The sequence below is a fragment of the Astyanax mexicanus genome, chromosome 8, assembly GCF_023375975.1.
Source record: "Astyanax mexicanus isolate ESR-SI-001 chromosome 8, AstMex3_surface, whole genome shotgun sequence".
Taxonomy (NCBI): domain Eukaryota; kingdom Metazoa; phylum Chordata; class Actinopteri; order Characiformes; family Acestrorhamphidae; genus Astyanax; species Astyanax mexicanus.
This window is the reverse complement of record NC_064415.1, coordinates 26,573,163-26,598,936: the sequence shown is the minus strand read 5'-3', so window position 1 is coordinate 26,598,936 and position 25,774 is coordinate 26,573,163. Positions and strand designations below refer to the sequence as shown.

General features: G+C 36.2%; 1 protein-coding gene across 1 annotated transcript in view; it reads left to right on the top strand.

The window, feature by feature from the left end:
• The first annotated feature begins 4,607 nt into the window (after positions 1-4,607).
• The window catches only part of LOC103035264 (inactive ubiquitin carboxyl-terminal hydrolase 53), a 66,952-nt gene continuing 45,785 nt past the window's right edge, over positions 4,608-25,774 (top strand). The window contains exons 1-4 of the mRNA XM_007255169.4: positions 4,608-5,082; positions 20,632-21,280; positions 22,857-22,949; positions 23,045-23,179. Coding sequence (XP_007255231.3) covers positions 21,137-21,280; positions 22,857-22,949; positions 23,045-23,179 — 372 coding nt within the window. The 5' untranslated portion in view covers positions 4,608-5,082; positions 20,632-21,136. The remainder of the gene's footprint in view (positions 5,083-20,631; positions 21,281-22,856; positions 22,950-23,044; positions 23,180-25,774) is intronic.

Genomic DNA, 25,774 nt, shown 5'->3' with positions numbered 1-25,774 from the left:
CCTGCATATCCAGTAGCTCAGTCAGCGCACCTCTGACCTAGTGTTGCATCAAAACCATGACATGAATTTTTCCATTAATCCATAGGAGGAAACTAAAGCTTGATTTAAAGCCAACTCAGAATGAAAGTTACTATTTATAAAAGTTACCAGGCCATGTTTGTAAAATTACTGTTCAATCTTTTAAATAAAGGTGTAAAATAGTGTTGTTTTGAGCGATTCCACTGAATCACTGGGTAGGTGTGACAAAAGTTTGAAAAAACATCAAACAATATAAAAGCTCTATAGCTGTTATCCTACAGATTCTGTATATCATCGAAAATGAGTTCAGCAGTGGAATACTGTTTGGTGCTTCACTGAACTGTCCACAATAGGTTTCCTATAAAACCACAGGATCTACAAACACTAACCAGCACAAACACACCCATCTCGTAGTAAAAAACGCGACTAATTCAGCTCAGAAATATAGTTAGCGTCGCCAGTTAGCCGTTAGTCATTGCAGCTAATCCACTATGCTACATGTCAAAATAAAAGTCTCCTGCTCAACCAGTGCAAAAAATTTGTCTTGAGCCCTGTATTTAATATTTAACTTTTTAAAAAATATTTAATAAAAAAAAAATATATATATATATATTTTATTTATTTATTTATTTATTTTTAAAGAAAACTATTGTGTTTGTCAAATAAATGACGTTGGAACACATTTGCATTTAATTCACTTGTGTATACTCTTTAAAGGGCTGTGTCGTCTGTTTCAGCCTCATTATGTAACTTTAATCATAGCAGTAATAATAAACTAAAAGAGCCCTTTCATCAGTATTTGTATCGGTATCAGCAGTTTTATATCAGTTTTATATCGGAATCGGATCGGAGCTGAAAAAAGTGCATCATCCCATCACTATCCCAATCACCATATTTTTTGGACACAGGTGGAATCTGACTGCCACATTAGACCCATTTGTGCAGAGAACATACATATACAGTGATGTCTTCTCAAACAACTTGGTAAAATATTAATTCAAAATTTATTAAGCTGGATTGTTTAATCTATTGAACAGGTCCACACTGTGGATGGTGGGCAGCCTTCACAACAGATTTGCAAGACCTTGCATTCATCCATTCACCCATCCCTCGAAAGCATATATCCAGAAACCATTTAGGAATTGAAACCTTCACCTTTAGGAGTTCTATTCACTTATAACCCTTCATGACAGAACTTCTATTCAGATAATTCCAGTCAGATTCTACATCACACACAGACTCCACAGACTCATAAACTCATACCCTCCTAGCAGACACATAAATCCTCAAACATTCACTTATGGCATATTTTTCCCTTTTATCAATTGGAATGACAAACATCCTTAAAATGTACTAAGAAAGGAAATGTTATGTATCCCGCCGGGAGCAGGTCTGCAGAGGGAAAACGCATTGTCTCTTCAATGAGCTTCTCAAGTACTTCCTGGGGAAAGGCCTGCTCCATTCAGATACACTGAGGCCTCTCACTGCACACACTCGATACTCTGTCTGATTACTTTTTACAATTAAACTGCTTGGACTCAGCAAGCAGAGACATAAATGAATGATAGAGGCATTTGCCCTGGTGTGAAAATCATTAGTCTGGAGAGGGTTTTATTTACATCAGCCAGTGCATGGAAATAGATTATGCCAAAAACCTGAAATGTTCAAAACAAATGTTCCATTTACAGTTTATACTGTATAATACTTCACTCTTCATAAAATAGATAAAAAACTGAACATGTGTATTGTTTACAATAAGTAAGTTATTCACTTCTTAAATCTGAACAATTATAATTTAGAGGAAATTCTGATGTTAGTGTTTAGCTATGAGCTTGACAGGTTAATTAAGAGGTTAGTTAAGAGCTAACTGTGTATATCTCCAAATGTCTCAAAAAGTATTCACATTCATAGACAGATACTAGGGTTTTTAAATACTTCTGAATTCGTTGAAGTATAAACTCAAGCTTTTTACTCAAGTAAAAGTGTAAAAGTACTGGATTCAAAACTACTTAAAGTAAAAGTAATGTATGGGGCAAAATGGCATTCAGGACAAAAGCTTAGGATGCACTACAGGGTCATAGGGCACTACCCCCCTCCCCAAACCACATTTTTCTAAAAGCCATAAATACTAAAATGGTATATTAAAATGGTAATGTTGATAAATGTGGGATGCACAAGGCTCCCTGTTTCAGTTGTATATATGTAAACTGAAAATTAATGCATTTTAGTTTGATGGAGTCTTTGCCACGGATCATCTTCATTCTAGCCATCAAACCAAGCTGAACTGCTTGAATTTTTGCTATAAGAGTGGCATAAAGCAGTGTGTAAGACTGGTGGAGGAGAGCATGCCAAGATGCATCACAATCTAGAAACATTGTGAAAAAAAATCAAGGAGAGTTTAATAGTGGAGCTTTCCTCATCAATTTACGTGTATGACAAGGCATTTAGCCTAAAAAGACACCAGCAACACAGCAAAAAAGTCTTACTAAGAGAAACAAAAATCAGTTACAGGTTATTTTTTACAAGTAATAACCTAATTTCAACCTAATACAAATGTAAAATCCTGTTCTGACTAGTCATATCTCTTATCTAGGCCTATAATGCATTTTTTTGCTAATAAAAACGTACTGATACAGCTCTGGAAAAAATAAGAGACCTAAAAATGATACGTTTCTTTGATTTTACCAAATTGAAAACCTCTTGAATATAATTCATAAGTTTACAAGCCATCAAACCAAGCTGAACTGCTTAAATTTTTGCACCAGTAGTGGCATAAGGTTATCCAAAAGCAGTGTGTAAGACTGGTGGAAAACATGCCAACATGCATAAAAAATGTGATTAAAAACCAAGGAAATTTCACCAAATATTGATTTTATGAAGTCTTAAAACTTGAATATGAATTTGTTTTCTCTGTATTATTTGAGGTCTGAAAGCTCTGCATCATTTCAGTCATTTCTCATTTTCTGAAAATAAATGCTCTAAATTACAAATTTTTTATTTGGAATCTGGGAGAAATGTTGTCTGTAGTTTATAGAATAAAACAAAAATGTTAATTTTACTTAAACATATACCTATAAATAACAAAATCAGAGAACTGAATTCAGAAACTGAAGTGGTCTCTTATTTTTCTCCAGAGCTGTATAGTTCACAACTAGGCTTATAATCCCTGTCAGGGAAGCCAACACAAAGAGTTTAATTATAACAATTAATTAATATATTATTCATATTCTACATTACACAAATAAATAACTCATATTAGTGTTTGATAAAACATCTACTACAAATTGCCATGAAAAAAGCTGAAATGGGGTTTTAATTGTTTTTTATCCTCCATCTTTTTATATAACAGGATTAGACAGATGGTGTTCGGATAACAGTGGCCTTACATCACATTCTGGAGAGCAGTTTAGGGCTTTTTTTCTCTCAATCACCCTCCAGCTTTCATCATTTCACCCACACAGCAGCGTGAACCGTGCCAGTAAATGAAAAGTCTCAGTGAGCACAACCGGCGCATCAATCACGCTCTGTAACTCAGACTTTTCCCCTTCTTACAGCATTAGCGCTGTCCGACCCAAACGAGTCACTGAATCGAGTCTTCACAGTGAACTGTGACTCAACGAAGCTTACTTAGTCTTGTGTTTAATTGAAACTAGCCAGTATGTTTACGTGAATTATATTTCTTAATTTTAAACTTTAACCACACTGTAATATTACAGAGTAACATAAATTGATACCATTTTTTAAATTAACCTTCTATGACATTAATTAAAGTTTAGGGGAGGAAAACATATTTATTACCATTTTTGGAGCTGGGTGGTCCCTGCTGATATAGCAAGCATTTTGATCTTAACTTTTGATAAGAAGCTGATCATTAAACTTGTAGCAGGGAAGCACCTAAAACATGCAAGGTTGGGCTCTGCAGGCCCAGAGTTTAGAGCCAATGTTTTATCATGATAGCTCTAACAAAAGTGGTCTGACTGAGTAATGTTGCCCTCAGGCAACAAGAGAAATAACACAGTTTTAGTAAATATATGAAAAGAAAATAAGTATTTAAACAACACAATATACTTCTTTATATATTCCGGACCATATGCATATTTTATTTTTAAAAAAGGTCTGTCTTATTAAAAATATTAAAAAACAAACAAATACATAAAAAGGTATGGAATGGATTGGTGTAATATTTGAAAATGTGTTTTTTTGCTTAAGGGAAACACTGTGCCATAGAAGGTTTATTAGTCAGATTTGGTCACTGAATCAAGTCGTTACACTAGGCTACATGAAACTATGGTGAATTACTTACTGCATGTAGTAGAACCTGTCTAGTAAGTCAATAAAGCTTTGAATTGGGAGATTCGACTCGCTTATAAAGAATCGACTCACTAAGTGAATCGGACGTCCGATCAAAACAGATAAAAAACACAATTAAAAAACTCTGAACCGAGTTTCAGTTAACCGTGAACCGACTCCTCCCTTCTTTTTACACCATATGAAAAACAAGAGTCGATTCTCCGCTGTCTACCGCGAGCCCCACGAGCTCCACGAGCCTCCTCCACGCTGTGCCCGGCAGTGCCGCTGTATGGAACTGTGCGCTGTGCCGTGTTGTGCTGAGCGCGAGACTGCAGTAAACAGAGCCCGCGCGCACCGGGTGGAGGAGGCGAAGGAAAGGGGGCGGGGCCTGAGCTCCGCGTTGTCAACGTCGTTAATCCCGAGTTTCAGGTGGCTGCAGTCCGCGCAGTCGAGCTCGAGCTCCCGGGACGGTACGGTACGGCTGAAAGTAGTTAGTTAACGTGTGAGCGGAGTGAGAGAATAGGGAAAAGGGTGAGACTTGAGAGAGAAGAGTGAGATAAAGGATGGCTCCGACTGGGAGAAGAGTGAGTTTAAAGCTTTAACGACTTATTTTCATTTAAACGCTGCGCTCCGCAGCCTCGCCTCTTCCGCCTGTGGGACTCGCTCCAGCGGGGCGAGAGGAACTCCGGGTCGGGGTTTTGGATTATTTTCTGTGTTTTAACGCTGGAAAGAGCTAAAGTTGTTGGACAGCTGTTCTCCCGCGCCGTTCCTCTGGTGAGTAAAGTGCCGTATTGTGTGTCTTTGCTTTGTTTTGAGCAAACTTTCCTGCCATTTTGCCGTCGCCAGTGCGCATGTGGCGGAAATCTACCTGAATCAGGTGAAACACGGGAGCCGTCTCAACATCCGCGAACAGGGAGAACAACAACAGCAGCCCCAGCAGTAGCTGCAGTTACTAAGAACAGGTTCATAATTTACACCAGTGCGTTTGTTGGTTTGTTATTTAAGTCGAGTGGCAGGTTAAAACGAGTGTTGTCTGCTTAAAAATCATGATAGTAAATCTAGAAACATTGGGTAAAAATCCCTAAGAGTTCAATAGTGGAGCTTTCCTCGTCAGTTTGTGTGAATGACAGGCCGTTTAACCTAAAAGACACCAGCAAAACAGCAAAAGAAAGTCTTACTAGGAGAAACAAACATTTCAGAAATCAGTTATGGGCTATGTTTACAAATAATAGCCTAATTTCAACCTAATACAGATGTAAAATCCCGTTCTGACTAGTCATATCTCTTATCTAGGCCTAAAATGCCATTTTTGCTAGTAAAAACTTACAGATACAGCTCTGGAAAAAAATGAGACCACTGATTTTACCTAATTGAAAACCTCTAAAATATAATCAAGAGGAAGATGGATGATCACAAGCCGTCAAACAAAGCTAACCTGCTTGAGGAGTGGCATAAATTTATCCATAAGCATCCGTGTGTAAGACTGGCGGAGGAGGACATGCCAAGTTGCATGAAAACTGTGATTAAAACCATTTATTTGTTTCAGAACTCTTAAAACTTTATGAATATGAACTTGTTTTCTTTGCATTATTTGAGGTCTGAAAGATCTGCATCTACAGATATTTTGATATCTCCAATTTTGCTTTGGATAGTACGAATTTGCATTTTATGTTCAGTTTTAGATCTCTCTAAATATAATTTTTGATACCTACAATTAGAGTTTTGACTAATAATAATACGTTTGATATCTAAAACTTCAGTTTTTACTTGTAAGAATTAAAGTTTGTATGTTTGGAACTACATTTTCTACTAGTTAAAAGTAAATATAGCCAAATATAGTGTAACTTTTTTTTTTACCAGTTGAAAATGAAATATTATAATATGAGAGAGAGAGAGAGAGAGAGAGAGAGCAATTCCATGTCAATCAATGATAACATATGAATATTCAGAATTGCATTAAGGATAAGTAGACCTTGTAATATGTCTAGTGAGAATGAGAATCTTATTAGAGCTGATTTCTGAAATGACAAATTCTGCTAGTAAAAACCTGCATTATCTGTAATTTTCAGTAAAAACGCATTGGTGTAATTTTACTTCAAAACAGCTTTTCATGCTAGTGTCCACTGTGTGCTGTGGTTGTGTATTTATTGAGGGTGTTTGTGGCATGACTTGTTCCAGGCTTTGTTAGTTTAATTAAGAGAGAAACTCACATCAATACTCCATCATCGTTAGTTGGGTAGTTAGGACAAGCAGTATCAGCCCAAGGCTGAGTATTTCAAAACACAGGTGCTTTTACTGTCTTGAAATTGCTCCCAATTACCTCATCAAGATATGTTTACTTACATATGGCCTCTAGGATCAGTAGGCGATGTGACATCCATACATGGACAGAAGTGGAATTTAGTCAGCACTGATTAATCCTGAGTCAAATAGCCTGTCAACAGTTTTTGTAGTATGGGTGTCGGAGTAAGTAAGTTGACAATGGACATGTAATAGTTTGGCTGGGATAAACAATGTAACTCAACCTACCAGGTGTTTCTTAACCTTAAGGTCATAAACGCAGTAGAACATAATGTTTACCTTTCATATCTTTGGCACAAACAGGAAAGCGGGTCACGTATTTCACAATGCTGAGGTGGTTTTATATGCTGAGCTGAATTATAAAATTCAACATTCAACTGTAAGATAAAACTGTAGTACAATAGAAATTATTAAACTATAAACTATATGTCATGTCTATAGATTTGTATTAATGTACACCGCCATCCACTCCATATAAGGCTGAAAGATTTAATTTAACTTTAATAAATGAAAAAATATTTATAACATAAATAATAAAAAAAGCGCAGAAAAGTGCCTGGAATCCCCAAAACAGACATCTGTACCTACAAACACCTGAGAAATGTTTCTTTGAATTAACTTCAGTCAGTGACAGATTGTGTATCAGAAATGTGTTTAAAATTCCTATCGCCTTTATTGAAGCTTTCATCCACGTAAAGTTTGTCTGACACTGACTTATAATAATACATAAAATGAAGTGTTGCGTAAACTCTAGCAAATGTTTCTGTATTTTGGATGCAAGTTATGTTGCAATGTTTATTGCTTTATTAACTGGAACAGTACACTTCAGATGTGAAAAAGAAATGTGTAGTGAAGGTTGTGAAAATATATATGAAACTTATGTTATGACATTTTTTTTCCAGATTTAAATCATATTTGTCATGCGTTTCTTGTTAGGATACAATGGCAGAATATTTTCAGTCTGCTCTGTTCTACTTTATTCTTTGAAACCTAATCACTGATAATTAGCCTCAGTATTTACATATCACTTCATTTATAACAGAAGTAATGATGCTTTAAAAAGAAGAAATAAAGAAATAAAAAAGTAAAAACTCAAAAATTTGTTTTAAAATGTCAGAACATTTTGTGTGCTCATTTATTTGTAAGAGCAGCACACTTAGTATGCTCAACACGGAGAACATCAGAATGTGCAGGCATGTTGAAAAACTGGCTGCTGTGTGCCTTTCCACACCACCACCCGTCACCCCCATCTGATTTAGGATTAGCTTTTGTTTGTGCCCTTTTTTAACTTACCTCAGCCACTCCCACAGTGACAATGTGTTTCCTTGTGGAAATGAATGAAAGTTTATGGAGGTGGATTTTTGTTCCCCTTTTGGTGAATTTTTCGCTGGTCCCATGGTTCTGTGGACTGCTGTTGCGGAATGTGAAGTGAGTGTAAATGGGTGGTGCAACTTTTGTTTTGAATTTGTCCTTATCTACCAATGACATAACACTCACAGACATACACACATGCTGTATGGGGTTGAGTGTATGAGTGTGACTCAAAGGAAATGATTATGCAATTTTGTTAATGTGTTCATTTTTAGTATTTGTACATGTTGGTATGATGGTGGTGTCAGTAGTAAAAAAAAAATATTGAAATGATTTAGTGTTACTCAAGTTTGTCTGTAGGAGTGTACGTGTCATCATGATCTAGAGATTTGTAGGAACTAAATAAATTGCAAGAACTGTAGGTGGGTGCCTAATATGTATGTTTCTAATATTGATGTGATCAATTAATAAACTATACAAATTAGAAGTTCATCTACCCAGATTAAAATTACAGAGAAATGTAGCATTTGCACCCCCTCTGAACAGTTTCATGATTCATTTGAAAGTTAGGAATTGTTTATCTATTAACAGGTCCAGAAAGGCCAGAAAAACTAAAACTTTCCCACACAATTCTACCACCACCATTACCTTGCATTGCTGACACAAGGTAGATTGGGTCCATAGTTTCTGTTGGGGCTAAGTTAGACTGCCATCATTGTGCCTCAGCAGTTTGGAGTCTGTTTCCGCTGCAGCCTCAGCTTTTTGTTCTTAGCTGAGGGAAGCAGATCCTGAAGTGGTCTTCTGCTGTTAAAGCTCATCTACCTTAAGATTTCATGTGTTGTGAAATTTGTGGTCAGCTTTATTTGCTCATCACAATGCATAATAGTTATCTGAGTTAATGTAGCCTTTCTGTCAGCTCGAACTAGTCTGCACAATCTCCGTTGAGTTCTCTGATCAATGAACTGTTACCATTTCAAAACTGAAAAGCCATTTTCTGGATGCTTCTTTTTTATTATACTGTTGTGAGTAAACTCTTGACACTGTTGAGCTGAGAATCCAAATTTTACTAGAGAATCCACTTCTAGTAAAACTCAAACCAGCTTTTTTGGCACCAACAATCATACCACATAAATGACTCTTCATAAACATAACACCTCCCCCCCCCCCCATTCTGATGGTTGATGCAAGCATTATCTGAATTTTCTGGCTTGTATCCGCATGAATTTATGCTTCACTTTACTGCCACATAATTGGCTTCAATATACAGACTTAATTTCTTGACCACTACATTATAGAAGGCTGTTGCAAAGTAAAGACCCTTAGTATATAGCCAAGAAATGCAGCCTTCAAAGTGATTTCTAGGACGCATCTGATGTACCCTTCAAGGCCCTCTGTTTCCCACTGTTATTTAAGCACAAACAACGCAATGGATAAAACAGAAAAAAAGCCTCTGGATCAGAGTTTGTTTTAAACTCTTAATTTTCCTAATTATACATTTGTTTCCATAAAGAAATTCAAAGTTTTTTTCTCTCCACAAGATACCTCACAAGTTTTGCATTGCGATTGCAAGAAGTGAGACCATTTTTTGGTGATGTCACCACATGGCCTTGATAGACTGCTCCACTTAGTTTATTAAAAGTAGTTTTCATAGGATCTAAACATCTTTTAAAGAATTGTCTGCTGATACGGAAATAATTCCTAAAATTCTCACATGTCATGAGAGGTGTAAATATTGTTATACAGAAATAAAGTTTTGCAATATTGTATTGATTGTCAATTCTCAACACTATCAATTTTTATTTAATAGTTTACATGTTAAGATTGCTGGTAGACACTGGGTCATTTTGTGTTGGGTTTCAACCCCAACCATTATATGGCACTGTTTTACTGCATGTTCAGATCCCACTATTTTGATTGCTTAGAAAACTTTTATTTTATTCAGTTCACAAGTTAATGATTTTTACAAAGAACAGTGAAGAGAATATAATACAAACATTTTATAAAAAAAAATCTTAATATATCGCTTGCTTACAGTATTAATGTATCACAGTATATTGTAATAGTAAACCATGTATCGTAGTATGTATTGTTTCACCCAATTCTTCAGAAAACGCAGTCCTGGTGTCCCTACGTTGTAGTAAAAGTAGCCATAAAACAAAAGCCAAGCAAATGATTTAACCCCATCAATCAGCAAAAAAATAAATTAATTAAAGTTGTTGGCTGCATTGTTACTCTGACATTTATTGGCACAGCAGATGGAAGCAGGAATACGTTTAGGAAGTAGGCTGGCGTGTATGGGAGATTATATTCCATGTCAGCTGGTTCCTTGAAAGTGCCATAGGAAAGGGTTTTGTTGTGTGTTTTCCTATGTGCTGATGATGAGATTGTGTGTGTGTGTATGTGGGACTGAAACTGAGAAGCGAGGTGTGCCTGCATTCCAGCTGGAGACATGGTGATGTGAAGCAAGAGTGTGTGCGTGAGTGTATGCGCAACCTGTTCTGTTTCGGACTCAAAGGGCTGACCGCATGCTGGAACGCAGTGCATAACCAACAGGAAGTCCACACAGGAAATGGCCCATGCATTGTTGCTGGAAGCCGAAACGTCCCTCTCTGGCCCGTCGGGAGTTCTGTCGCTCCTTCAGTGTTGTTTCAGAGTTTCAGGAGCGTGTCACATTTCACCCCCCACACACTCGTTCACAAGCGCTAAACGTGCCTTCACTCTTTTGCCTCTGGAATTCATGTGCGAGTGAGTAGGAAGAGGATATTTTTTCAGAGAGCAGCAGTATATGTCTTGGCTTGTGCCACAATTGAGTGCTGCTTCCTTTGTTTCTTGTGTTAATATTTTATTAGGGCATAAATACAAAAGGAACATTGTTCTTTTCTGTTATATTATATATTTCTAACAAAGCCACCTGCTCTCTGTGAACCATGCTGTAATATGGCTTTCAGGCTTCTGTACCTAATAGTTTTTCTGAAGTTGAAGTGATAAGCTTTTTTTACACTGATGTATCAAAAGATTGAAGTGTGTAAATTGTTCATGAAGTGTTGCCTCGGGAGAAGGCTTGGAAATGCACTTATCTATATAAGTTGTGTGGTGTTATCTTGTGCATGAAGCTGAACTCTGGTTAAAGAGCTCATTGCAATGCAATGGAAGTTATTGATAGTTTGATTGATGCCTGTTGATGGGTTTCAGATGGATGGTTTATTCTATTTCTGAAGTTGTGTGGGAATTTAACATTTTTTGATCCAGAGTGTCGTATGTCTGAGAATACTTGTTTATGGAAGGCATTACTGCCCACAGTGGGCAGAGCAGTGGGTGCACAGTGACTGGTAATGGTTGTGATTGGCAGTGTCTGGCTAAAATTGTTTGTGCCAATAGAAGAATGACCCTAGCAGGAATCACATTCACATTTAATGCAGGATACCCCACACACATTGGGCAGGTCATTGTGTGTTTTTTAGCTTCCTTTGGACATGGCAACAGTCAATGAACAGTTCCATAATTTTGGCATGTCTGTGTAAAGTAGTTTCACTGACTGGGATTTCACTTTGGATGCATTTTATTCAGTGGTTTCAATTTGGCAATTTTTCAGATTTTTCAGAACAAGATTAGTCCCTAGTTTACAAAAAAATAGCACACACTTTGTAAATATTTTTTTTTTTAATTTTAACCTTCTAGCTAAGTTGAGTATTTAAAGAGGGACCTATCATGAAAAAAATAATTCTACACTATTTTGGATATCTTGAGAGCCACCCCAAAACCTCTGAAGTAACATTTTTGGGGTATCTAGGTCAAATACATTCACAGACATTTAATTAAGACCCCAGAAACATGTGTTAACATGTGGTAATAACATAGAATGATACCATTTAGTAAGAGAAGTTCTGTAAAATAAGTTTCTAAGGCGGAGTCACAAATCTCCTCCACAAAGGGCCGGCGTGGCTGCAGGCTTTTGTTGCAAGCAAGATTGAGCACACCTGATTTCACTGGTTTAATCAGTTAGCTTCAGGCTTTAAACTGTTGATTAGTTATAGGAGCTCCTGCCTGGTTTGATAGTAAACCTGTAGCCACACTGCTTCTTTGCAAAAAAGTTTTAAGGTACTAATTAACCACATTCGACCACATTAGTCATTTATATTGCAGTTTTAAGGTGACACCAAGATGAAAGAAAAAAGGGTTTTACGACACGCTTGGAATAACATGGATACCCACTTGGTTACTCTGCTTTTCTTATGTATTGGGCTACTTTTGAGCTTCCCTTCTCAGAATCAGACCCTTAGGCTTTATCATAGCAATTTGACAGTCTGTCAGTGATATGCATGCTCTTCAGAACACTGATTACCATATATTTCTGAAGTAAGGCTGTTGTGTTTTTGACTAGTTTATGACTGAGATGTGAGTAAGTTGCTGGTGGTGTAAATATCTGTTTTTAGGCATGATATGTTTGTGGATTTTTTTGTTGTTGTCAGGAGACAACAGCGTAACAGGTTTACTTTTTGTCATCTCTATGTACCAAACTGAATGTTTTATTATTCTAGCTCACCTATGATGCAAGAATGTCTCTGTAAATGTAGTTTAAAGATGGCCTGATACATATTAGTACAGACAGTGGTCATATTCTTAAGACAATTTAGCAAGGTCATTAATGTAATTAAATGAACACTGATCAGTATTTTTTTATTGTCCTATTAGATATTCAGGCACTATTTCAGATCACAATGTCTGCTGCTTACAGTCAAGTGGAGGGGTCAAATGTACAGTGTTGCTGTTGGGTGTTCTATTAAACATTAAATTTTAACGTAAATAAAATTGTGCTGTTCGTCACTTGGAAATGCTTTGAGCGGCTCATCAGGTAGAAGTAATGTCTTCCTGAGGAGGCAAAGGAAGCAGCACGATACTGCCCTCAAGGATTGGAGTTGTGTAACTGTGCTGTTTCTTCAGCTGTTCCAGTGTGACAAAAACAGTGTTTCAAACATGATAGCAAATTGGCTTAATTATAAAAATCCTCAAAGGAAGAATAGAAGTGCTTTTTCAGGTGAAATTCATCTTCAAAGTGTATATTTTTGCATTAACTAGCATGTTTATCCCTGAACAGTGGAATTTCTCTGTGTTGTGATCAAAGGCTTAATGAGTAGACTGTAGGAAATGAAGTCAGTTGCAGGCCTGGCCCCTGTAGGAAGGGTGTGGACAGACTTGTTTGGGTAAAGTAAGGCCTTATTATGGTGACCTCATCAGGTCTTGCTGGTTGGGGCAGCAGAGTAATGTAATAAGGAGAGGCAGTGCATCATTAGAAAACCTGTATCACTGACTAGGGACTCCTTGGGGGTAGAGGTTCATTGTGATTCATAGAATTAAGTAGTTTAGACACAAGGTTAGCATAAATATCAAGGAATGAATACACAGTACACTTTTTATAAAGAACATAAACAATTTATATCAGTCAAGTCTATGCTTGAAAAGTAAACAAATTGAGACACACCATAATCTACTGTTACATAATAGTTAATCGTATTATTTGCACTTATTAATCCTAATGTTTCTTATTAATGCGTATTAGTGGTTAGTCCAAAACTAGGATTAATTCGAGATGTTGTGTAACCCAGTCTTACCCCATATAATGTTGTGAAAAACTATTTGCCCCTTGCTGATTTCAGACTTGGATTTCACTTGTGTTTGATCGTAAATTAAATAAGAAACAAAACAAAAATGCAACATCAGTACATACAGTACCATTTTATCGCATGTTTTTAACTCATGTATGTAGGGAAATTGTTCCTACAAAACCTTTTGTGCCTAGGTGAAAAAGTGATTTCCCTGTAACTAGTAAAAGTAATGTTTTACAAAGTCAAATGTTGTTGGTAACTATGGTGGATTAAACCACAGGTCTGATTACATTTATCCCTTTGGAAACTAAACACTAATTAAATAGAACCTTTGTCGCAATGTCTGTTGGGGTTATCCTATTAGAAGATAGCGTCTGGGTGTCCATTTATCCATTTCTCAAATGTTGTTAAATCAAAACCAAAATTAGTAAGTCAAACCTTTCAATGTGAAAAAAAAGAAACACTGTGGTAGCTTTATCCTGAGGTCCAAAATCTGTAGCAGGATCGTAAATGGCCAGGTTATGCTTGAAAGCCCTCCAGTGTGACTGAATTAAAACAGTTCTGCTGAGAAGTGTGGGCCAAAATGCCTCTGCAGCAATGTGAAATATTGATCTTCTGTTATAGGGAGTGTTTGGTTGCAGTTGTTGCTGTTAAAAGTGCCACATACAGTTAGGTTTAGAGTGCAGTAACTTTTTACATGATAGACTTAGTAGAAGGAATTATTTTACACTGTTTTATGTTTATCTAATGATACACTACATTTTAAAATGGAAGACATCAGGGGGGACGGAAATGTCTTTTCACTTCTCTTGTACTATTCTTTATCCTTGTGGCTGTAACAGTCTTTCTTGGATTGTATTTGTCATGTATATTCTCATGGACTTCCTCTTAGTGGTCTGCCACAATGTATTATTACAGGGATAGTGATCTAACTTTGGTTTAACCCTGGATTACCTGTAATGGAGAGAATGCCTTTTTTTCAATGGCAACTTACTCTGCAAGGCTAACCTTGTACTGGGTCAGCTGGGCACATTGAACCTTTATGAACTCTACCCTCTGTCCAATTGTGGAAACTACAGTGTTGCCTCTGGAGAAACCATGTGGAACTGGAAAAAGAAACATTTGTTTTAGGAATTGGCCTTAACAGCTTGTGTTTGCTACATGTAGATGCTGCATGTATCTTATTATAAATACAATTATTTCACACTAATGTACATGAAAGATTCAAATAAATTGGATTTTCTTCTTTCCAATGTAGGCCTGTCATACATGTTCACATTTGTCTGGTGTGGCTGCAGGTTTTTATTCAGTAGTTTAAAAACTGACCAAATTATTAAACCAGTGGAATCAGCTGTGCTGCAGATTGTTTAGAATGAAAGCCAGGGACACACTGGACACCCCAACATTAATTTAGAGACAACATTTTCTAGTATAAAAGAAAAACCTTTGTTCAGTAAAACACGGCGAATGTGTTAAAAGTTGTTCTTTTTTAATAAGAACATAAATAAAGTAATTAATATCAGGACTGCCTTCCTATAAGATTTTGACCACATGCTTTTACACCTGTACTCAATTGCATCTCTAGTTAGTCAGACTGAAATGCGACGAAATCTAAAAAATGTATTTCTTTTAAAGATGTTTGTTTAGTATTTTGTAATTAGGATCATAGGCTAGATTGTCTTAATCTATGAGGTAACTCTTTCATCCAAAATGTGGATGACTCAGGCAGGATCAGAGGTCTTGATAGTGTGTCCTGTGAATTAAACAGCAAAAACATGTGTTTCTATGTTACCTTCTGTATATTCATTTTAGTATTACTTTCAAACAATGTATAAGAAAAATAATGTCAATAGCCATGTGATTAAACTAAGTTGGCATTAAGGATACTGTTGGTGTTAATTCACACTTAATTAAACTGGACTGATTATATGCTTTGTAATGAAATTTGCTGTTGGGCCAGTGTTTTTAAAAGCATTAATGATATTCTTGAGTGAAGCGGGTGAAACTGAAATGGGTGAGCTTGTTTTGTGATACAGTCCTCAGTCCCACTGTGTCATGCTGCAGTGTTATCTGCAGCTGAAGATTTGAGAAGAACATTGTTTTCACTGTCAGCGTTGTGCTACTTTTCCCACTCTCATAGTGAATCATCACCCGTCCATTGCAGCATCATTTGCTCCGTGATGCCTTCTCCCCATGGCCACAGAAAAAGCTGTGTACACAATGTATTGTAAGCAGACAGTGGCAGACACTATTCCTAATGAAGTATGCTAAATTGACTTAAATGATAATCAAAACCAAAACCTGTTTTTTTTTCTTTTGTAACCAGTATGAACTGATAGCTGGGGTATTCTGTATATATTATATATTAATTAGCTTAGTGTAGCTTTTTGACACCATGCTCTGCTGCTAATGCAATCCACACATCTCTTATTTATTAATGATTACAATTTTGTGCAATTTGGGGTTTAATTTGTAAATAATGAGGTTCTAGGATACCGGGAAAAATTGTATTCTAAAGAAAGATTGGGCTTAAAAGTTGTACTGGTGCTGGATTTATTTATTTTTAGACATTGTTAAAAATTGTTGTCTGTTTTTTACTGTTTTTATTATGATGACATATTTTATAATGTTTTGCACAGTAAAAAAAGGTAGGCTGATTTTTCTAAACAAAAAACTTCCATAAAATATGGACACACTATTCTTTTACCAATGAATCGTTAAATTGTTTTGGACAGTTAAAATCGATGACTTTATTTATTTATTTATTTTATTAAATTGTTTAATTTGTAGTTGTTATATTTATCATGCCACAGTAAACTTCTATTTTGGATAAAGATGGTAAAAGAAAACATGTTTTAGCTTAAAAATACAAGAATAGGGCTATCTTTTCACAGTATAAGGATTTAGAGGACCAATATTGCTCCAATGTTCCATTTATTATTTTCAGCAAGACTTAAAATGGCAGATAGATACACATTTCCATGTATTGTCTTTTTTCCTTAACACCTTAAATATTAGAATATTTCCTGACATGTTCGTGTTTCTAGCACAAACAAATCAAATGAAACAAATGAAGACTGTGTCCAATTTAAAAGCTATGACCTTTTTGCATAGTCAGGGGGGGTCACCACAGTGGGAGATCACATTTCATAAACATTAAACTAATCTAAGATGGTCTCACATGATTTAATGCTGGATGGTCATTACAGGACTCGGGCCAATTTGGCAGTACTTTCTGTCTGTGTTAATCTGTATTTCTGTCTCTCAGTAGGGCGTTTCTGCTTCGCCTGTTTTGCACACGTAATCTCATGTAAATGGCAGCGTTAATAAAGTAGCAAGCTTTGATGCAGCAGATGAATTGATAGGTTGAATTGAAGTCAGCTGAGATGCTGGTTTTGTTTCCTAATGCAAAAAGTGTTAGCAGATTTCTGTAGATTCTCTTGGAGATAACACTATAACGCAGCGTCTGATTCTAAAGGCAAGAGCACTTTTGAGGAGCAACACCAGGCTAAGCGATCACCTTGGAATGTTGTTGCTAAGGGAAGCAGTGACCATGCTACAAATGTGCAAAGTGCCTCAGAGCTTCAGATGGTGGAGGTGGTGGTGGTTTGGGGTGTTTTTTTGGCTTTCAGGGGTGTTTACTGGATTGCTTTTTTATCACTTCAAGAATGCTGAAAACCCAGTCATATGAAAAACACTGCCTTTAGGTTAAAACAGTGAAACTCCTAGAATTGATTTGTACTTCAGGCTTGGTCACTTTACAAAGTAAACTAGAAACTTTTTAAATACCACTGAGGCAGAAATGTTGCTGAACTGGTTTCTTACTGTGTCACTGGAGAGACTTGCTTGGTTCATACGTGAGCTGAGCATGGATGACTTGATAAAATCAGACTTCGGATTTGTAGCTCTTATTAAATTTAGCTTTTAAAATATCCCAGATGTGCTGCCATTTAAGGGTGTATGATATGGACAAAATATGCTGTGTGATAACTAAAAAGAAAGTTTTATTTACTTGGATCTAACTCCTTAGGTCTTTCAACAGATTTCAACAATTTTTCTTTGACAAAATGTGTGTGCGATCAATGAGGATCTCTACCCTACTCTAGCTCGCTTTACCTCCAGCCTCATAATATCACATGAGCATAGCTGCAGTGTAAAGAGCTCTCCCTCAAAAATATTTAGACATTGGATCTGAAATATAAAAATGTTTAATATGCTGAATAATACACAAATAAAATAAAACCATTGGCTTTAAACAAAGTTATAAACTGGCCCATTTTTATAAATGAATAGGAAAAGACTGAGCTTTTAAGACCAGCAGCACGAAGTTCGTATGTACAAGCAAAAACACACATGAAACTGATATATCTACAAATTCGATAAATATCTGGTCTACGAAAAAATTGGAAAAATTGTGCCATATCTTGTCTAGGACCAGATAAGGCACAAATCAAATTTTAAAAGATTAAACATGACATGTTCGCACAACCTTAACATGAATCAGATCTGCTTCACATTAGAGAAAAAAAAACACTCAAATCATTTAAATCATCATGATAATGTGAATCTCACCAAAATAGCATATTTTTTTGCTAATATTACTTTTAAAATAGTTTTTTTCCCCACTTTTTGCTCTGAACATCTGAATTCATGTACAAAATTAGACTACTTAAATAAATCTAGGAAAAATAAACTTGACAAATTGTGTTAAAACAAAAACAGATGATTGTGCTTGTAGTAATGATGTAGATATTTGTATCTGTTGAATTCAATCATTCACAGATGAGGGTTATTTGTTTCTCTCATCCGGGAATCAGAATTAGAGTTTGTCTACATTTCGTCTGTGCATGTTTTGTCTACCTTTTAGCAAGTTTTCCACCAAAAGGGCAGCTCTACCATTGATGCTGAGCAGACTTCCATCCTACTATATTAGCCAAGGCCTAACCACAAACCAGGAAGTGTGTGTGTGTCTCTTATGGATGGGAAGGGAAGTGCTTGTTCTTTACAGAGAACTGTTTGTCCTTCATAGTTTAAAGGTGGCTCACAAAAGTGTGTATCTTTCCAAAATGTACTATGAGGCAAATAGTTGGCAAGGTGACATACTCCCAGACATCATGTTGATCATTTGAGTGAGAGACAGGTCTGCACAGAGACAGTAAGTCAGTTAGCCTCTGAATTTTTGTTTAGCAGTGTAATTTAATTTGCTTTGTATGTTTCTCCTTCAAGTTATTGCCTTAATTTGACAGTGGTCAGTGGGAATATGTGGAGCATGCATCCTAAACCACTGAAACTCAAATACTTTCCAGTGTTGCCTGTTTTTGTTCATGCTCCCGTGTGGTCATGAAATGTCTCAGCCAGATAGAACTGTCGATGACCTACAAAATTTCATTTAATAAGAATCAGATTGCGATTTTCAATTTCAGAATAATAAATACATGATTTTAATCTCAAGAATAATATTCTAGAGATATATTCTTGGCAATTAATATGTTTAAAACTATTACTGATTTGATCTTGCCCCGTATTGGTTATTTAAGGTTTTGTTTGCTTTCTTTCTTTTTCTATTTTTTTTTTTTTTTTTTTTTTAAGTTTTGCTCATGTACTGCCTCCTTGAAAACGTACTATTGTGTGTAGTCACATCACTCTGCACCAACCAGACTGCCACATGAAATTGTGTTTAAGTCAAACTGAGGCAGCCTAGCAACTCAAGTAGCTTGTCCCGAAAAAAAAAAAAACAATGTATCCATTGTAACGATAAAATGTTTAATTAATTGTGATATTGATTTGAGGTTTTATTGCCCAAAACTACATTACGCCATTATAGTCAAACAAGCTGCAGTGTTGCCACTGATTTTTTAGCTATGGAGACGGAGGGCAGTTGTATACAGTTCCCTTGTTCCCAGTCATTGTAATTCTGTGCTTTATTTAGTGTTTTTGCAACTGTTTTACTGTGTTATTGGTCTGAGCACCTTCAGAACTCATACTCTGAGTTCTCGCTAGAGTACTGCTGGAAAATTTCCATATTTGGAAAAACAGAGATCAAGGATGGAGCAGGGCCTTGTCCACCCCAAACACCTCTGTCATCAGAATACAGTGCCTGCTGTGATTAAACCGTGCGTATTGTGAGTGGCCGGCAACTGACCCCAAGATCTAATTAACCAAAGCATTTGGTGATCCAAATCAGTACTGTAAATTTACAAAAAAGAAAACAACTATAAGGAAAAAAATCTGAACAAAAAAAATATATATATATATATGGTTTTGCCACCATAGTTGGAATAAAAATCATGACATTCTAGATCATTGACTTTCTTGAGTTTTTTATATCTCAGTTAGGGGTGTGCCATATTATCGTATGCAACAATAATTAAAATATTTATTTTGTTGCAGTATTGTATCCTTAAAAAAATAAATTAAATTTATTGTTTTGTCATATTGCCAAGAGTATTGTTTTTGAGAAAATACCATAAAATATTGTGATATTATTTTAGGGTCATATCGCCCACCCCTACTACCAAAATACATTTTAAATATTTAAACAAGACTAAACAACTGAATATCGCAATACACCAGCCAATGCTTTGCTGAATTGTGGAACCCAGAGTAGCTCATTGATTCAAGTCACTATTTAGTGCAGAGGTGAGCTCTACTGCAGTGACCTGACCTCCCACTGGAGCCATTAGCATCTATTGGCATGAAGTCCAACAAAACATTAACTTTCTCTGCTCAATACCACGTCACAGAAGGTCTCAACACCAGCTGTATTACTCCAGTTTATCCTGTTTCTACTGTGTAAACATTTTCAAGTAACTAAAAGTTAAGAACAACTGTAAAAATAATAGAAAAGCGAAGCAATAAGTTTACATGGGGCAAAAAGACAATGAAAGAATGATACAGTGCTGAATTTAATGCAAATATGTTAAAATTCCAATATTATAATATTTAGGAATTACATTGATCAACCTGATGCTTTTTAAAACCACTTATCTTTTCATACTGATAACACATATTGATTGACACTATACTTTACTTCATATATATAAGCTCTAATATGAGATCACCATTATTTTAAAGTCTAATTAATGTCTTCTATTCTTCTTTGTTTTAGGTTGGACATTTATTCTATGCCCGATGTGCTCCTGTTTCAACTTCTGAGAAATGGATGACCCTTTGAAAGGCATTTGGTTTCTGCTGCTGTTCCACACAAGTGCTTAAGCTGTACCCAAAGGCAATGATAGGTCACACATGGCTGAAGACGTCCTCAGACCTCCCTCCTAAGAACCAGCTGACTTCATCTGTTCACTAAAGCAATCAACTAACAATCCACTTCATGACATAACCCTACTGTGTTTGGTGAGGATTTAACCTCGTTCTGGTTTGATTGCTTTGGGCTTACCTTGAAGAAACTTTTGGAAACTCACAAGAGGCATCTGCCTCATCCCTGAAGCATTTGTGAAATTCTACCCTCATGTTTAACAGCACTACCACTTCTGCTTGTGGAATTACATAGCCTCCCACTGAAGAGGCTTCTTTAATTCAAGGAAATTAGACTAAACCTGCTTTATCAAGAGACTCAGACTCTACTTCAAGGTATATCCCCTTCCCATAGTCCAATGGCATGGGTAAAGTTCTTCAGGAGACCCGGAGGCAATCTTGGCAAGGCTTATCAGCCAGGTTCTATGCTGTCCCTGGCGCCCACCAAAGGACTACTCAATGAGCCAGGACAGAATAGCTGCTTTCTCAACAGTGCAATACAGGTATAATCTAATAATCACTTTCTATTATGTGTAAATGGGCTATTGTTACCTTGAACTTCTCCTTGTTGTTTCCTCCCTGATTTTTGTGCATAAGTCTTAGAAGAATATATCATGATTCTGAATAAATATTTACAGCATCTTGACCACCACACTGCAGCCACCACCACCACCACTGACTCAGACCACACTTTGTCATGTTCCCAGTCAGTCTGCTTTTTACTGGAAGGCTATTTCTGCTGTTGTGGGCTAGTGGACATGCTGACTAAGCACCTTTCTCCTCTTTCTCTCTTTCTTTCTCATTCTTCCATCACCACATGATGAGGTCATGCAGAGGGGATGATTTAGTCCGAGATGAATAAGACCGTTAGGCTAAGGCTCTTGACGAGTAGTAACCTTAAATTGCCCTTTCGCATGCACGCATAATAATCTCTTATCCACATAGTCTTTAAGCATAGCCTTAGCTTGTGTCAACCAGTGAAGGACAGTGAATCACATTTTACTTTTGAAAGAAGTGTAGCAAACTAAATGATGCCTTGTGATTTGAAGAAAAGGAAGTTGAGTGAGATTTAGGTTTAGCCATGAGTTATAGACATATGGGGAATATTAATTGTTAGATTGTGACACTTTATGAGCAGATACAGTATGTCAGAAAGATGAAAATGAATTTGATAAATCAAATTACTGTTTAAATACTGTTAAAATAGGATAATCGAGATACATGTTTACATATAGAAGCTGCCAGAGGGAACCTCAGTAGAGACATGTGTATCTGTCAGAAACCTGTTTAGAACGCTTTAATATGGCAGTGTTTTTTTTTTTTATACTACACTTTTTCTTAATTGAAGTATAAGGACATTATGTCACCATGGCACCGTGTTTAATATAAAAGCTGCTTGTAGGGTTTAATGGGGTTGCTATTTTTTAACCAAAATAGAAAATATTTTTTAAGTAATATAAAAATTCATTAAAAAAACGAAATCAAATATAAAGAAAACCATAGCGTGCGTCTCTTTAAATAGTGCTGTCTGGCAATAAATAAAAAAACAGTACAAATATATAACTAAAAATCTAAATCATAATTGAGAATTGCTCATATATTTGAAGAATATTGTGATTGATGTATGTAATCATTTTAAACTTGCACAACCAGTGCAGAATTTCTCTGTGTTTATTTTAGGGCTGTGTATTGGCAAGACCATGGCGATATATGACATGTTAAATATTGTGATACAGGGGTTGCAATTTAAAATATCAAAATATATTGGGATACTGTTAGCAAGCTATAAGTGATGCTGTAACAGGATTTCTTGCAGTTATTTAAATCAAATTGTATAAAACCTGTCAGACACATAGTAATTAAATAATACAAAAAATACTGTTTTTAAAAAGTGATACAGTACAAAATATTGCAATGATTCAATATATCAACATTTTCCAAGACCCCAAAGTGCATAATTTATTTATTTATTTATTTATTTATTCGTGTTTATTTAACAACTGTATAATTATAGTATTGATTGTGTGTATCAGAAATGAAGTAAAGTGAAAACTCCAACAGTACCTGTCTTTTGTGTAGGTACTATGGCAACTTGACATCTTCAGACGGAGTCTGCGACAGTTACCCACCCACTACTGTTTAGGAGACTCGTGCATCTTCTGTGCATTAAAGGTATTGGTCAGACATCCAGCATTGGTAAAACATCATTCAGAGTTACAGAGGAGAGATAGTGTTGCTCTAAAGTCTTGTTTCGTTCTCTTTTGCAGGGAATATTTTCTCAGTTCCAGCACAGCAGAGAACGAGCCCTACCCTCAGACAACCTGCGTCATGCCCTAGCAGAAACTTTTAAAGATGAGCAGCGCTTCCAGTTAGGTTTTATGGACGATGCAGCAGAATGCTTTGTAAGTGTGTGAACTTGTTCTTATAGATTTAGTAGTAATAAAGCGTATTTTAGGTGCTAAAGTTAAAAGGACATCTGAAAATTAAGATTGATTGAAGAGATGTTAAAAGATAATGTAAATGAGCAGGCATGGACATATTGAGGTTGTGGGTGTAAGTTTCAGGGTCATGGCACCGAATTATCCACCACCCAAGAAAAAGAATTTGGTGTGTGGGACCACTAGCCAGCATTCCAGTGTGCCCACAGTGAGGGCTGTATATGGGGGATAAGCTAAACCTGAAAACTTGGGATCAATTTAAGATTTTAATCTGGGAATATTTTTTATTTAATATATTAGAAAATAGTTATTACTTACAGTACAGTACAGTCAGTAAAAAAAGGTTAAAGGTGCTATACATTAATTCAACAGAATTATCAACATAATGTTATAAAAATAATAAGTTAATTAAACACTGGACACAGAGAGACACAAATGAGCACTAAACTTTTTTGCCAGCGCGCAAAAAGATGTAGAGCTAGCAAATCATGAGTAAACATTTGCTTTCTTTTACAAAAGGTGTATTGATTTAAAATCACACAGCACCTTTAATAAAGGCATGAATAGTGTTTCACTGGCCTATATGTTTTATTGAGGCAGATTGGGGGATACCTTGTGACAAAAATATCACAAAAAGAAGGGGATCTGAGCTGATTCCTGGGGCACTCTATGAGTAACAAAAGTTGCTATACATATTTTTGTAATAAAGTGCTGCTTTTCAGTAAGTTATAATGTAGTAGGGTAGATATATTACTTCAGTTTAAATTGAAGATACAGAGTATTCTGTTATGATGCTGTTATTAAACTGTCAGGAGATTCTTTTGTGAATAGAGGAATTTTTCTCCCCTAGCACTACAACTGCGAACTGAGAGCACAGTCTGTATACATTTACATTACATCATTGTCCCAACCTCCCTGGGCTTTCAAGTTCAGTCCGTCACCCAAAGGGCTGAAGTAAGCATTGTCCTCCTGTAGGCCTGTATAAGATTTTTCTCGGGCAGCATAATCGCAGTAAACCTACTTAGAGCGGGGACCTGTAATCATTTTCTGTTTAGCACAGCAGGACCACGAGGAGTAAGTCATTAGCTCTGTAAAGATCCATTTATAGTGCTGCCGTGAAACAACAAAGTCAAGGAAGTCTCTCTATCAGGGTTTAGATGGGAAGCAGCCAAGCCAATAAGCAAACAAGTCATTATTTCTCATAGCTGCAGGTAAAAATGGCACCTCTGCTCGAATAGTATTAGCTCCCTGGGTTAAAATCTCGGTGTAGTGGCAGTTCACCTCTAATCAAAATGTCCTTGCAACGCCACTCGTACAGAGACTGACAGTTGTGTTCCCACAACTGTGATTTCTGAGAGGGTGTGTTTGAGTAGATAATAGACTTGGGGAAGCTTACAGGAGCTTATTGTCCATCCAATTAAAGCTAACGCAGCACTGTACCAACCAAAACAAACCTGTTGCCTGTGTGCTAGGTCTTGCAACATGTCCCAAAATGCAATCCCATGCTGTCACAGCTTTTCACAGTTTGTGTTAGAGGTGTGTGTTTGAGCAGGTACGCATAGTTTTAAAACTGGTTTTAAAGAACAATGGTCTAATGATGAGGCACCTCAGACTGGGTTCACATTACCAGACTGAAGTAACTTAAATCTGATTTTTTATTTTTTTTTGCCTTAATGTGACAGATCAGATTTTTGATCTGATTTTGAATCTGATATTTTCAAACTGGATTTAAGTCACTTTCATGTGTGGTATTATTAGATTTAATACATATCTGATCATATTTCATGTGTTTTTTTTTGCCTGCACTCATGTGACACAATCTGATTCACCATGTGTGAGCACACATCATGAAAGTTATTACTATTCAATTTTTTCAGGTGTGTTTTTAAAGTGGAAATCGCAGCTATTTTAATGGTCCCCAGAAAATGTAATGATGTTTTGACCGACCCAGTGTACATTTTATGTGCTTAATTGATTTTTGATCACATAAACCAGCTGACACTTACGCCAGCCACAGTTATTTAATTAGAAATGACAGTTACTCAAAAAATCAAATCCCATATCTGGTTTTGTTGAATGCTTTTAAATTTAAATTTTTTAAATATGACCATTTTAAAAAAGTCTCTGCGTGCCTGAAAGGGTTAAGAGGAGTCTGATTATGGCGGAGAGTTTGAATTTAGCACAAAACGAGCAGCAAGGTCAAACAGAAGCAACATGCAAAAACATTTATAAATGTGTGGATGCATGCCATTTCTTTTTATTTACAGATGAGACAAGTAAATATTAGTTACATTTTATGAATGTAAACAGTCAAGATATTGATTAATGAAGCATTTAATGTGATAATTAGAGGATCATTCTGACCTAAGACTACAGTTTGAAATGCTCTTTATTTATGTAGCAAGGCATTGTACCCTCAGGTAGAGTCCTTTCTTCCTGTTTTTGTTCTTTCTCTGTAGATATACCCAACATGCATTATGCAAATAGGTCATGCAACCACTGGGATTCCCTATGGTACTCTGCCAACTCTGACTGCTGCAATAGCCGCTGATCTATAGG